General features: G+C 44.1%; 1 protein-coding gene across 3 annotated transcripts in view; it reads left to right on the forward strand.

The window, feature by feature from the left end:
- Positions 1-14,625, forward strand: part of LOC139273052 (protein kinase C epsilon type) — an 801,226-nt gene that overhangs the window by 436,145 nt on the left and 350,456 nt on the right. For 2 of the 3 annotated variants that reach the window (XM_070889353.1, XM_070889356.1), the window contains exons 3-4: positions 342-389; positions 3,734-3,893. In XM_070889353.1, coding sequence (XP_070745454.1) covers positions 342-389; positions 3,734-3,893 — 208 coding nt within the window. The remainder of the gene's footprint in view (positions 1-341; positions 390-3,733; positions 3,894-14,625) is intronic. The other variant, XM_070889354.1, reaches the window with a different exon arrangement.

Genomic DNA, 14,625 nt, shown 5'->3' on the forward strand with positions numbered 1-14,625 from the left:
GCCTGCCTATTCTCTGCCGGTAGTTAAAATTGGCCATCTGGCTTCTATTCAAAATGGGAGCATTGGAGAAAATATGTGCATGTCTGCATGAGTACAGAAACACTGGCGTCTCAGCTTAACAATTTAAAAAGTTGCTTTATTAAATTTTAATTACACTTCACCAGCAATTTCCTCTTATCCAACACCACACTTCTCTTGAAAATGGGTATATTGCAAAACTGTATGTCCTTGTACACATAAACATTGCCTTTTCACCTCAGTGAGATTAAAAAATCATTTTAGTAAATTTTAACCAAACTTCACAAGTGACTTCCTCTCATCAGGCACTGGTTTCCTTTCAGAAATGGGCATGCTGAGAACTGCTCCACAATCTGGGCTCCAAAAATCAGGTAGGGTATTTTTTGTCAAAAGGCAAAAACACTTGAAATTTTAAATCTGCTTTGTGATTAAGGGCCTGTAAAACTAATGCATTATTTTACAACTTAATGATAGACACACCAGACGCTTCCTGTCTCCTTTAGAATCACCTTTCTTACCTTACGCAGCTACTGCAAGGCTCCACCTTTTAACTATTAAATTATACTTTTGCAATTATTTCAACTCGCCTTTTATTTGTGATTTTTATTGATTTACCGTATAATAAACAGTGCAGGAGGGTATAGAAAACAAAGAGGAAATGGTCACGGTACATCCACCCTGCTGTCATATCATGACCAGTAATATTGTGCAGCCTTATCGTGCTCAAGTTGCATTTGATATTCTTTTGTATAGAACTTGCTAATCTCCTATAAGCACCTTCTTGTTTTAATGTTTTTATTGCTTTGGAAAGTTTCCATGTAATTGTGTATTTGTTTAAAACTTGATGTATTTTTCTTACCTGCTACTTGAAGACATATTCTTTGTGATGCTGACTGAATTGTTGAGATCGATACTTGTCGATGGTGTTGTGCAATGACATAGGTGCAGTTGTTCCATAGTGATGCCAGGCAGACTGTGCGCATTGATTAGAGACCAACAGTATCTTTTTCTTTCTAGTGCAGTGTTTTTTTCTTTAAGATATAAAACGAGAAGTTGCCATTCCTGATCCAAAAATATTAGCAGAGAGATTGTTTTGTGGTATATATAGACTTTAAAATGTTGCACCTGAGTAACGTAATACTTTTGTTGCACTATCAGCTTCTTTCTATACCACTGTTAATCTCTGTTCAACGTCCCCTCTTTCCAAAACTCTTGAAGTGGGTGTAGTTTGATTAAAAGTTAACACAGCATCAAATCAAGCCTGAAGATAAGGGTTTCTACTGGATGTAGTGAAAGGATTAATATTTGTTACTTAAAAATCTTCTTATGCATTCGTAACCCTCTGTGATACTCAAATGATTCATTTGCCACCCACGGAGGAGGTTGCTAAGAACTGTAGCTGGAATTGAGGAGGTTTTGATTTTGATCCAGGTTTAACCTGAGACGGTTGACAACATGCTTTTGAAATGTCTTTCTGCTACTGAGCTGCAATAGATCACAGGCCCTATCTTCAAAACATTTTCTGGCAGCACAAATACATTTCTGATCAGTTCTTTTTATTTCTTTCGATGTAGCTTGAGCTTGTTTTATGCCAGCAGAATCTTATTTGCACCATTTTTGAACAATTCAGAAGAATGCCAGCATAAATTGTGGGAGAGATTCAGATGTAACATTTTGCAAGATTTTGTTTTCAGTTGTTTGCATGGGTGCAAAATGTGGGTTATGAATCACACTTTATGTATATTTAAATTCCCCTTATAATGTGGGTTATAAGTCACACCTTATGTATATTTAAATTCTCCTTATTATAATGTGGATTATAAGTCATACCTTAACTATATTTAAATTCTCCTTATTATAGTGTCGATTATATGTCACACCTTATGTATATTTAAATTCCCCTTATAATAATGTGGGTTATAAGTCATACCTTAAGTATTTTTAAATTCCCCTTATTACAAGTGTATGACTTTATGCACTGTTGCAAATTACAGTTTTTTTTAACAAGAATCAGGATTATGACTGGTGCAATTTATGATCTGTTTTAACATTAATTTACAGCAAAAATCATGCTATGTTTCAAATGATGCAACTGTGATGTTATGCAGAGAAAAAAAATAGAGATTTTAAATAAACATTTATTTTGTGCACTAAATCTTAGTTTGAAGAAAAGGGCTATGTTTTCATCTGTTAATTAAAATCTGAGGAAATATACCCCATAAAACTCAACTTGTTAGTGAAATTTATAATTCAGCTTTTAAAAAATTGGGGATGTTAGTATCTGGGGCCTTCAGTTTTTACGCGTAATTTTAAAATTGTGACTTTTGCATATCCTGACTCAGTCACTGGACCTGATCAGTTCTAGCACACTTGGTGCAGCTACAAATTCCACAACTGTTGCATAAAGAATCCAAGCTTTTGAAAATAGGGCCTAGCAACTGTAGTATCCCCTGTAAATAATGTTCTAAAAAATAGGATTAAATAACTGCGCTGCAAGTGTTATTTGCACACAATGCCCTTAGAAAGTGCACCAATGAGTTTCACTCTTTTAGTGGTAAATACCTCTTGCACCTGTTGAAATATACATCTGCTTCAATCATGTAACACTGGCAAAAATTATTTCTAATTATATCGTGAAATGATACGGGAAAATTTATCAATCCATAGAGTATTACTTTGTTCCTTGATTTTTATTGTTGATTTTAGTCCCATCGCCTCTCCTCCTCACCAGTTTTAGATTTTTTTCTCTCCCATCTTTTAGTGTATTGCACCATGCCCTGACTGAGGATGAGTAGATAGTCTAATCTGAGGTCTTTACCTACATCTCTTTAGAACTAAGGGTAGCCCAAGACGGCCATGTGTTAACTCGCACTCTCTCTTACTGTGTGGAAGCTCCTCCTCTAAGTGGCCCCGCTGAGCTCTGTATGAGGAGAGTCAGTGTTTGAGGAATCATGAATATAAATATCCAACCTACCACACCGTGGCTCAATGCATTGGTGCATCAGTGCCCCACAGGACAGTATGAATAGTAACCCTGTAGTTTAAAAAAAATTGGTATAGAAACATCGCAATTCTCCACGAAAAATAAGTCTCAAGAAATTATGCTTGCCCTGAGGCCCGTGCCAAATTTGGCTTCGAGCCTTATTTAAGTGCTGCTGCGGGCATCAAATGGGCACCATATTGCAGTTTGCTGATCGGAAGGGCAGGCAATCAGCCGGCACCTTTGCTGAGCTAACAGGCAGGTGAAATCTGGGAGGAGGATGGGGGATGAGGCTATCCCAGGGGCAGGGGTCCCCGAATGTGCCAGCAATGGACTGAATCTTTTGTGTAGGCCCACAAAAATAAAAACTGCAAATTTTGAGCAGCCTCCAGCTGCCGTTTGAAGGATTGCTGGTGAGGCTGCCCGACGCCTGATGCAACCAGATAGAGCACACCCTGCCCATTTGTACCTGAATTTCACATTTGAGATCTTACCACCGGAGTAGGACCCCAAGTGCATTTTTAAGGAGGCAACGCCTGTTCAGGTAGGTACCCGGGTCTTCGAAAAGTCGCCCAAGCCACTATGGCATCCAACTCAGTTTGAACAAGGCAAATCATGGCATGAAATTCGGAGATCTCACGCCGATTGTGCGCCAGGAAAATGGGCAGCCGTGAGTTGATGTTATTCTCAATGCTTCAGATTTATATTCAGTAATAATTTTCTTGGTCTCTGCAGCACCAAAGGAGAATGAAGAACGTGTGTTCAGAGAACGAATGCGGCCCAGGAAGAGACAAGGAGCTGTGCGGCGCAGGGTCCATCAGGTCAATGGGCACAAGTTTATGGCCACCTACCTTAGACAGCCAACATATTGTTCACATTGCCGGGACTTTATTTGGTAAGATCAAGAGTGTTGTTAAAGGCAAATACCAACTGTGAAGAATCACTAGATTATGTTGCAACTTTTTCACAGATGATCTGTGGTAATGTTTCTTAATAAGGTGAAAACTGTTCGTGTGAGATCGTCACTTGAATGGAAACAAACCAGCTGAAAAATATGCATTTGCTGCCCGACAAGCCAACATAGTGTATTGATCCTCGGTGCATAATGCTGACTCTGATATCAATCAAGCTCTTGTGAGCACTCATTATTGAAATGGTTTGGTAAAAGGAAAGACTTGAAATCATGTTTTATTCGCAGGTTTCACATTTCTAAACGTTGTGCTAAAACAACAATGCATGTAAATGGGAGAAATTGATGAATAATTGTGAAATAATAGCCTATAGTAAATGGAACATATCAGGGAAAGAATGAGAACCTGCAAATATATTTGCAGTAATATGTTGTAGATTTTACAGATAGTGTGTTCCAGATTAAGCAGTAAAGGCTTTTGATTTTATTCATTGAAAAGAGAAATGTGTAAAGTTTGAGTGCTCGCTGGCTGTGTAATATCGATGGCTGCAAATAACAATGTTGTATATTTTTGAACCCGAATTTGTTCGTATGACAGTAGTTCAGCCTGTGTCAAAGTGGAGAAATGTTTATTTCAGAGCAAAAAAATTCAAATGCAGTCGCCATACCTAAATTTATGACTAACTTGTGCTGCTTTACTGTTTGAAAATATAAGGTAATTAAAGGAAATGTTGTCCCTGAAATTCCATGTGGTGACATGCACCAAATTTAGACCAGCATGTCAGAATTATACCCATTGAGGCTCAACAGAGCTAAATCTGGCATAATTCTCAGCTCATTTGCACATTGAGTGGAGGATTTCCAGCACAATGGGAGTGATGTGTGAGAGTGCTTGGTAATCAGAGTGCAGCCTTTTAAAAGCCAAGTCTGACAGATTGCAGAAGCAAGTAAATAGGAAAAGGTTTCCAGCACAAAGCTCACTGTCAGGTAGTTGTATTACGTGTCAATTTGTCCCACTTTTCTGCTGGAGCATCTGGCACAGGGACTTTGACAGTGGAAGGAGAAACAGAAGAGCTCAAAATTTCATTGAGACTGACCTCCAAACCTACTCAAGGAGAGTGAACACAGGAGAGACAGACTGCTGGCTCAGCATGGGAGGAAGCGTTAAAAAAATGTTCTTTTATGCCATGCACTGCCAACTGTCTTACTCCCAGAATTGCAGACCAGTGCCACAAGAAGTTCAATGACCTGACCAGGTTAGGCATGTTAACACATTAGCCACTGTTCCTGTTCTGACTTGGGCACCATGTGCAGCAGTACACTCTTCGCTTTCTAAAACTAAGAGCTCCACAACTAACCCTTCACGTTTAGTGGGTGTTAAAGGAGGCACACAGTTGGGATCTTACAGTATGTGAAGCCATCTCTCCGAACAGCATGGAGAACCGTAAACCCCTTCCTCTTCTTCCATCACGTCTCTTACCTCAGCTGCCCAATGGAGACGGTCCTCAATTACCACTCTTTCCCTAATGCACACAATCTTGTTGCAACTACACAATACCCATCAGAGGCATGCAGGTCATCAGATGGAACATCCCAGACATCAAGGAGCTCACCTCCAGAGCTACGAGGTGCAGACCATGGACCTGATGGAAATGCACTTTGCTCTTGCTGGGAGAGGTGGCGAGGTTGGGGGCATAGTGCTGGTGTCTCCACACCCACACAGTCACTGTAGCATCTCTGTGAAGCACCACACAGCCACAACTTCCACACCCTTCTCTGATTCTTTAATCCCAAGGCTGTCACACTCACCAATTCTTGACTTGTACCCTTCTTTCCTGAAGATCCACCATATAAATGCTTGTGACCATAGGGGGAGGAGTAGAAAGACATTGATAACGTGAAAAAGACAGAACTTCTTCCTCATGAACCATGAAGATAATGAAGGTGACAAGGATGATGTTTATGAAGAGGGAGAAGAAGTTGCTGTCAAGTCTACCTGTGAGTCCCTGGACCAACATCCTGCCCCACATTCCTCTGTCACAACCACCTCAATTTTGCCGCTTCTGTAATTTGTTTTTTCACTTCCATGCAGCAACTCAAGTACTTTCACTCGGTAGTGCAGGGTGATTAGTTAATATTAGTGAAGATGTGTTACCGTATGAATCACAGAGCCGGAGAAGTGGATGAGGATGAGTCACCTTCCCAGCACAGGCTGACGATACGTCACCTTCGCAAAATAGGGCAAGGAGAAGGCTGCCTATTGCTTCAATGTTGTGGAACCCAGAACTCGTGGGTGCTCACCTAAACAGAATGCTTGAGGGACATCTCAACATGCAGACTCTCGGGTTAACCCCGAGGATGGGGGTGGTGACTGTCAAAAGCTTCCAGTGGTCTCGCACTCCCACAGACAAGTAATAAGCAACAAGTACAACTTTTTGAAGCCCGCTGCCGCTGGGGCAGGGCGGGAGCGATTTTCATCGCGGTTGTTTTGGCAGCAGCGGCAGGCAGGGGTCGGCGGGCGGGTGTGGGCGACAGGCAGCAGTGGGCGGCAAGTGCAGGCCTCACAAATCGGAAAACTTCGGAGGCCGTGCACCGCGCGTGCACGAGACTTGTTTTTTTTTTGTAGTTCTATTGAACAGCTGATGTCAGATTTACCGCGATTGGGACATCTGCGCATGCGCTTGAATTCTGCTCACTTCCCTTGCAACTGCCAGTTGGAGAGGGGAGAGAGAGTGTTGGAAATAGAGAGGACCAAATTTATCATCAGCCATCCATCGGGGGCATTAAAATGAATGGACAGAAGGCTTCAATGAAGACTGCTAAAACCAAGGCCAGAGCTCCCTGGTTTAATGATGAAGAACGGGAGGGGCTTGTATCAGAGGTTGAGCGCAGGTATAAAGACCTCACCCGGGATGTTCGTGGCAAGCCTCTAGCACCACAATACAGATGGATTTGGAGTGGCATTGGTGAGGCCGTGTCCTCAATGGCCAACATTGAGCGGGATGGGGACCAGTGGAGGAAACGTTGGAACAATGTGATGGCGTCAGCAAGAGTGAGTAACCATTTATTGGAGGCCTCCCATAGAACACCAAAAGGCTCTGTGCCAGATGTGTCTGTGTGTGTGAGTGTGTGTGTGCTGCAAAAGGGGTCAAGGCTGGCACTTTTCTTTCTGCAGAAGAAAAATACATCCAAGGCAGCACGCCTCAGTGCCACATGAGGGGGCCCAGCAGAGCTAATAAGAGTTGAGCAGGCTAGAGGAGCACGCCTTGGCATTGGTGGGTGACCACCACCGTGCAACCACAAAGGAAGATGCAGATCCCGTACTAGAGCATGGTAAGGTTATACTAATCTCCGCTGTGCGGAAAGCTGATGGATGAAAGCTCATGCAATGTTAAGTCAAATGGGATCTCTCGCACATTTTGTTGGCCATTATTGGTGTGCCCATGTAGAGATGAAACTCCTTGATGGCACAATGTGAGATGGGACGCCCCACATGTCAGTGACACCAATCCCCCCCACTAGCCCACCCCCCTATAGACTGAAATGATGGCCTCTACTTGCAGATGGTGATTGGGACAGCACCGATCAATGCACACCATCCACCTCTGGCACACAAAGGAGGAGTGTGGCCCCAACTTTTCCCACCCCGACGTTGTCACCAGCCCAAGACAGCGGCTCCTTCCTCCACCCCCCTCAAAATCACCCATATCCACTGCACCCAACTTTGCCACCCAGAGTCTGGAAGAACAGGAGAGTGATGAGGGAGAAGGGCTCGCGATCGAGCCACTTGGGGTAGTAGAGCTGGAAGAGGAGAACAGCAGCCTCCTGACACATGTGCCACCTGTCCGGAGATCCTCGGAGTTGGGGTCCGAATGCATGGGCTTCGAACCGGAAGAACCAGGAACAAGTGCTGGCAGGCGCAGAGGCCGTGGCTCTAAATCAGCCAAGGTGCGTGAACCCACAAACACCCAACAACCACCTGAGGATGCAGGATGGCTCACGAGATGGCGCAGCTATCGAGGACCAGCGTGGAAATAGGTCGCGACCTGCTGCAGACCATGGCTGGGGTAGCTGCCACCATCGAGACCTTTGCTCAGCAGCTGGATGGAGTGGCTCATTAGTGCGTTGGAGCATACCAGCGATTCTGTTGAGGCGATGTGCCAAGCGCTGGCTTCTGGCCAGGTCGTGCAAACCGCCGAGCCCACACCATCGAGGCCGATGGATCCCGAGGAGCCGGAGATGCCGGGGCCTTCAGTCACACCCCCTAGCTTCTCGCCAAGACAGATATGTCTGCAGAGATCTGGCTGCCCACTTGCACAATCTGCTGAAGCAGGGGCACTGAGGGGCAGGGGCACGACACGCTGTGTTGAAGGCAGGATGAAGAAGAGGACCATGGGCCTCACATCGGGGTGGGGGGGGAGGGGCGCGCGAGGTGGTGGAAGAAAGGTGGTGGTAGCAGGTAGAGGGGTGGGCGTTGATGATGCAAATGTTTATTATGTTGTCTCACTTTTGATATTCTGGGATTTTCAGTACAGTCACATTGTTCACCCTCTCTTGTTAAGTGTCTCATTTTTAAATAATGTATGGTGCCTTCTGAGAAAAACACAGCTCTCCCAAAGGTGTTCTGCTCTAAGAGGAATATCTTGTCCTAAACATATGACTACAATGCATAAGGGGTCCTGTCATCAGGCCATAATGAAACGACAAGTAAGGATTACCAATGCTGGAAGGCTGCCATTCAATGCCAGTCAGTTGAACTACTTGCAGGGCACACATTAAGGCTTGCACTTCAACCCACTTTTTATTACGACATACATCGCGGAGTGCCACCCCTGAGATGAGTGACATTGCAATCCATTATATGTATTTTTTCATCTTCCATACCTCATGTCATGCTATTCTCACTATCACTTGCCGTATGCTGCCATAGCTTTACATCTTCAAACTTGACACTCTGACATAAGCTCATACCATCTGCGCAGTCACAATCTGTCACTAAATATGGTCCACCTGAAATGGTGTCAACGCTCTTGTAGGGCATTTCCATTGCCGCTTCCCCGACCACACTTTCCCTTCAATGGAGTCATATGGATTTACATTTCTCAACTGTCTGTGTGCAGGTTAAGGTCCATCCCATCAAGATTTCAGAGCCACTTATAATTCTCCAGCATCTGCACGATACCCACGATGTGGAGTGCTGCAGCACTCCCAGCGTTTCTCCCTGCCGCCCGACTCTCAGCCAGCTCAGACCAGCTTTTTGCCGGCAGTCCTTCTGGTGGGTGGCAGGGCAATCTTACTGGATTGCACTTGAGGAACATGCCGGATTTCCCGCCCCCGGCATGGGCGTGCGGCAGCACGTCGCTCCGGTGGAACCTCCGCGACCAATCTCCCACCGGGCAGCAAGTGGGCAACAGATGGGCGGTACCGAAGGAATCTCAAAAAAATATATATATATTTCTGGCGGAACCTCGACGGCTATGGGTGGCACTTGGGCCTCATGATCTCTCATTTTACCTTGTCCCTAGTGCATTGCAAATGCAAAATCAAGATATTCAGGGATGCAACAACATTGGCCTTCATTGTAATAAATGGTGATGAGGGGGTTGGGGACTTGATGAGTGAGACATTGGAAGGACCCAGCCTGCAGAAATTTTGTGCGCATGATTTTGAAGCAGACAACTGGCTAAGAAGTTTCTGTTCCAATTTTCTTACCATAAAAAGTAGTTGCCCCAATGTTCCACAAAAGACATGCTGGAAATAACATGGAATTATGGGGGCCTTCAGTTTAGTGTCTCATTTAGTGCAATACAGTGAATTATCATTAATTTACACTACAAATTTTGTAAGATGATATAATGGTTCAGCAGACAGAGGTATATACATAAAAAATACTAAAGGTTAATCTATTTCCTGTGCTTCCAGCAATCTCTACTAAAGTGAAATTGGAGTTAAAAAAAATTCCCACACACATCACGTGAAACAGAATGGACAGAAGCAATATTTTGTGACAATTTTCTCTCTTTTACTGACAGTGTTGACTCTTGCTGAAGTGTGCTTCCATGACACAAGTAATCCATTGGTACCTCACTCAGGTGGCTATTCTTCATCTGTGAGCCTTGACACCGAGTTCAATTGTGGAAGGGCATTTCATCCAAGTCTAGTTCTGTCCTGACCTGAAATCAATAAATACACAGGTCTGAATTTTACCGGCACTGAGAGGGTGGGATCGGAGGCGGATCAGCTGTCAAAATTGAAACGATTGACAGCGCTTTGGGAGCCCACTGTCATCCCACCTCCACGCTAATCTTGCTAGTGACAGTTCGGTCAGTATTGAACAGACCCAACAGCAAGCAGCGGGAGAGGCAATTTAGATTATTAAGAGGTTGTTAAAAGGCAATTAAACACCATTTTGCGCTGTACTTACCATTTTTCCAGTTTTTCACGGTGCTCGGGGATCACATCAGGTAAATAGGTCAGGTGTTCCATCAGTATCCATTCTTCTGAATAGTTGACGGCTGCAAATGTGATATAAAAGCTGCCATTTCACAACTGTTCACTTTCTACAGGGGAGGATTAAGAAAAAAAGGGATGCTTATGTCATATATCAACAACTAAATATTTTAGAATCTTTAGAGGAATATAGAAAGTTAAGAGGCAAAATTAAAAAGGATATTTGGAATGCTAAGAGAGAGCACGATAAATTCTTGGCCAGTAAAGTTAAGGAAAACCCTAAGATGGTCTATAAATATATTAAGAGGAAGAGGGTAACTAAAGAACGGGTAGGGCCTATTAGAGACCATGAGGGTAATCTTTGTGTGGAGGTGGAAGATGTTGGTAGGAATCTTAATGAATACTTTGCATCTGTTGTCACAAAGGAAAGAGGTCTGGATGAAATAAATATAGTGAGAGAGGAAGTATTAAGGGGTTTAGCAGCTTTGAAAGTAGATAAGTCCTCAGGCCCAGATGAAATGCATCCCAGGCTGTTGAGCGAAGTAAAAGAGGAAATAGCCGAGACCTTGACCATCTTTTTCCAGTCCTCTTTGGATCTGGTCATGGTGCCGGAGAATTGGAGGACTGCTAATGTAGTACCCTTGTTTAAGAAGGGAAAAAGGTATAGGCCGAGTAATTACAGGCCTGTCAGCCTAACCTCAGTGTGGGAAAATTATTGGAAAAAATCCTGAAAGACAGGATAAATCTGCATTTGGAAAGGAAAATTAGGGACAGTCAGCACGGATTTGTTACAGGAAGATCGTGTTTGACTAACCTGATTGAACTTGAGGTAATCAAGAGGGTCGATGAGGGTAGTGCGTACGATGTAGTATATATGGACTTTAGCAAAGCTTTTGATAAGGTCCCACATGATAGACTGTTCACAAAGGTTAAAGCCCATCGAATCCAGGGCAAAGTGGCAAGTTGGATCCAAAATTGGCTTGGAGGTAGGAAGCAAAGGGTAATGATTGATGGATGTTTTTGTGACTGGAAGGATGTTTCCAGTGGGGTTTTGCAGGGCTCAGTACTGGGTCCGTTGCTTTTTGTGGTATATATTAACGATTTAGATTTGAATATAAGGAGTATGATTAAGAAGTTTGCAGACGACACTAAAATTGGCTGTGTGGTTGATAATGACGAGGAAAGTCATGGGCTGCAGGAGGATATCAACCTACTGGTCAGGTGGGCAGAGCAGTGGCAAATGGAATTTAATTCAGAGAAGTGTGAGGTGATGCACTTTGGGAGGGCTAATAAGGAAAGGGTATACACATTAAGCGGTAGGCCACTTAATAGTGTAGATGAACAAAGGGATCTTGGAGTGCTTGTCCACAGATCCCTGAAAGTAGCAGGCCAGGTGGATAAGGTGATTAAGAAGGCATATGGAATGCTTGCCTTTATTGGCCGAGGCATAGAATACAAGAGCGGGGAGCTTATGCTTAAATTGTATAATACTTTGGTTAGGCCACAGCTTGAGTACTGCGTGCCATTCTGGTTACCGTGTTATAGGAAGGACATGATTGCACTAGAGAGGGTGCAGAGGAGATTTACTAGGATGCTGCCTGGAATGGAGAATCTTAGTTACAAGGACAGATTGGATAGGCTGGGTTTGTTCTCATTGGAACAGAGGAGGTTGAGAGGAGACCTCATTGAAGTGTATAACATTTTGAGGGGCCTGGACATAATGGATAGTAAGGGTCTATTTTCATTGGTGGAGGGGTCTATTACAAGGGGGCATAGTTTTAAGGTGGGTGGTGGAAGATTTAGTTGGGATTTGAGGGGGGCTTCTTTACACAGAGGGTTGTGGGGATCTGGAACTCACTGCCTGGAAGAGTGGTGGATGCAGAAACCCTCACCACTTTTAAGAGATGGTTGGATGGGCACTTAAAGTGCAGCAACCTGCAGGGTTACGGACGTAGAGCTGGTAATTGAGATTAGACTAGATGATCTTTTGTTGGACGGAGCAGATATAATGGTAAGTACTGCAGGGAATAGAATACGGCCAGGGTGATCTCCTGGACTAGTTTCGATCGCCTGGATGGGTCGGAGAGGAATTTTCCCAGATTTTTTCTCCCTAAATTGGCCTGGGTTTTTATCTGGTTTTTGCCTCTCCCAGGAGATCACATGGCTCCGTATGGGGTAGAGTGTAGATGTTTTCAGTATAAGGGGTGTCGCAGTTGTGTGAGGTGGACTGGTTGGGCTGGGTGCTCTTTGCCTTTCCGTCATTGTTTATTGGTTTATATGTAACCTTTAGGGCTGCTGACCAAGACCATGCGGCTCTTTGTCGGCCGGTACAGACACGATGGGCTGAAATGGCCTCCTTCTGTAAATTTCTATGTTCCTAGAAGCTGGATTTGCAGGTTGGAAGAGTTGGGAGTAAACTCTCTATCCACTGTCACCACATGAGAACAACCTCTCTCACCATTGACAGATCGCTTTTGTCATCTTAACCTCACCTGCCATCTATTCCATTAGCTTCAGTGCTCTTGAAAAAAATCTCACCTTGGTCCTCGGAATCCGAACACGATCCGCCTCAACACTGGCATCACCAGGCACACCAGCAACACCAGGCACACCAGCAGCACCAAGCACAACAACACCAACCTTCTCTGCAATCAACTGCTGCTGCACAGGACACAGCATCAGCACCTAACCACATTGCTGCCTGGGAGGCCAAGGATAGCCTCACCATGGCCAGATTTACTTCACTTAACGCTGTACACCCTGTTTGCCACATGATGCACCAGGTTGGCATCACCCCACACCAACATCATAAAGCATCCCTACAATGCCCAAGCCATTCCTTTCACACTCATCACCATTGTGGGGGGAACCATTATATCACTGCAACTCACTAAGTCACTTCCAAAGGTGCACACAAATCTGTCCAAAAACGCAAAGTGTTGAAAATAAAGGTTTCAATGTTTGACACCACGTTAACAGAAACATTGGATAAAACACCCAAGTGCCTACCCTTGTGTGTTGTTAGTTGGTATGATTGGACGAGGATGAGGGTGAGTGTGAGGTGTGGCTGGTGAGATGGGAAAGTGATAATGTAGATAGAGCATATGGAGGGAGTCATGGGAGAGCCTGGGTGCAGCCGTGCCCCTCTGTGCAGTGCTTGTCAGTGTTTGCAGCTTCTCAATGCTGTAGGACACTGACAGCACAACTGTCAAAATTATCAAGTGACATCATCAGACCCGCTTCTTTTAATTGGCTGGGAACCTCGCCGGGCAAGCTTAACAAGCCCTATCACCATAAAGTCACGTACAGACGGGATGGAGCAGTCAACAGGCTGGAAATGTGTTACGGATATCGCCCGTCTCACTCCCACCTCAGTTGGTGAAATTGTGGCCACAGTTTCTAGAAGGATCACAATTAAGAACTTTGCTTATTATTTTTCCGTTCCTTGTCCAAGTGCAAAGAGGCAATTGTAATGCTCCAACTGCTGCTCCAGATGTGTCAGCTAACTTATCAGTAGCTTTTACTTCTAAACTAATTCAGAAGAACCATCACAACTTCTCCCTCTCCCAAGACTATGTGCCGGGTCCTTAACTGAAGTTATAAATCAAGTTGGCTGGTGGCCCGAGTGCCTGTTGTACTTGTGTCATCAAATGGTTGAATTTCGCTATCCTAGAGTGTTATCCTCAACCTGAAGTAAAAGCACCTTAATGGTTTTACATATACAAAGTCAATCTGCAAAGATAGCTTAAAGAGCTTCAAGGTAATCAATCTCAGAGTAGATTGATATGGCCAATATGGACCTTAATATGGACTTTGGTTCCTTAGTGTCGTCAACCAACCAAAATGTCAGGCATTTCTGATACCCCAATTGAAAAGCTCCACCCTGACAGTGGAAGGTTAGAATAGTTGGCCCTGTGAGTGTCTGGTGAAAATAGTTTCCTGCACAATGAGCTTTGGCCTACCACCTTGATTTCTCAAAAAAAAACATAATTTTGCTGAATGGTATGCTGCTTCTCCCCCTTGCTCTGAAAGATTTATTTTCCAGTTTTCAATGTCAGTGGCTGCAGATATCTGATGGCTCTAGGTTTATTTACCATTGACAACTTCTTCAGTGTTCATTTAGTGGTTCTTGAGTCAAAGGAAATAAAAATCGGGAGAGATGTAAACTGGGGCTGCTGACTCTCTATCACCAGTTTTACACTATTGCACAAAGTCAAAATTAACCCCATTCACTACAGTGTGTCTAGTTTGGTTGACAGACACAAAA

The sequence above is a fragment of the Pristiophorus japonicus genome, chromosome 9, assembly GCF_044704955.1.
Source record: "Pristiophorus japonicus isolate sPriJap1 chromosome 9, sPriJap1.hap1, whole genome shotgun sequence".
NCBI lineage: Eukaryota > Metazoa > Chordata > Chondrichthyes > Pristiophoridae > Pristiophorus > Pristiophorus japonicus.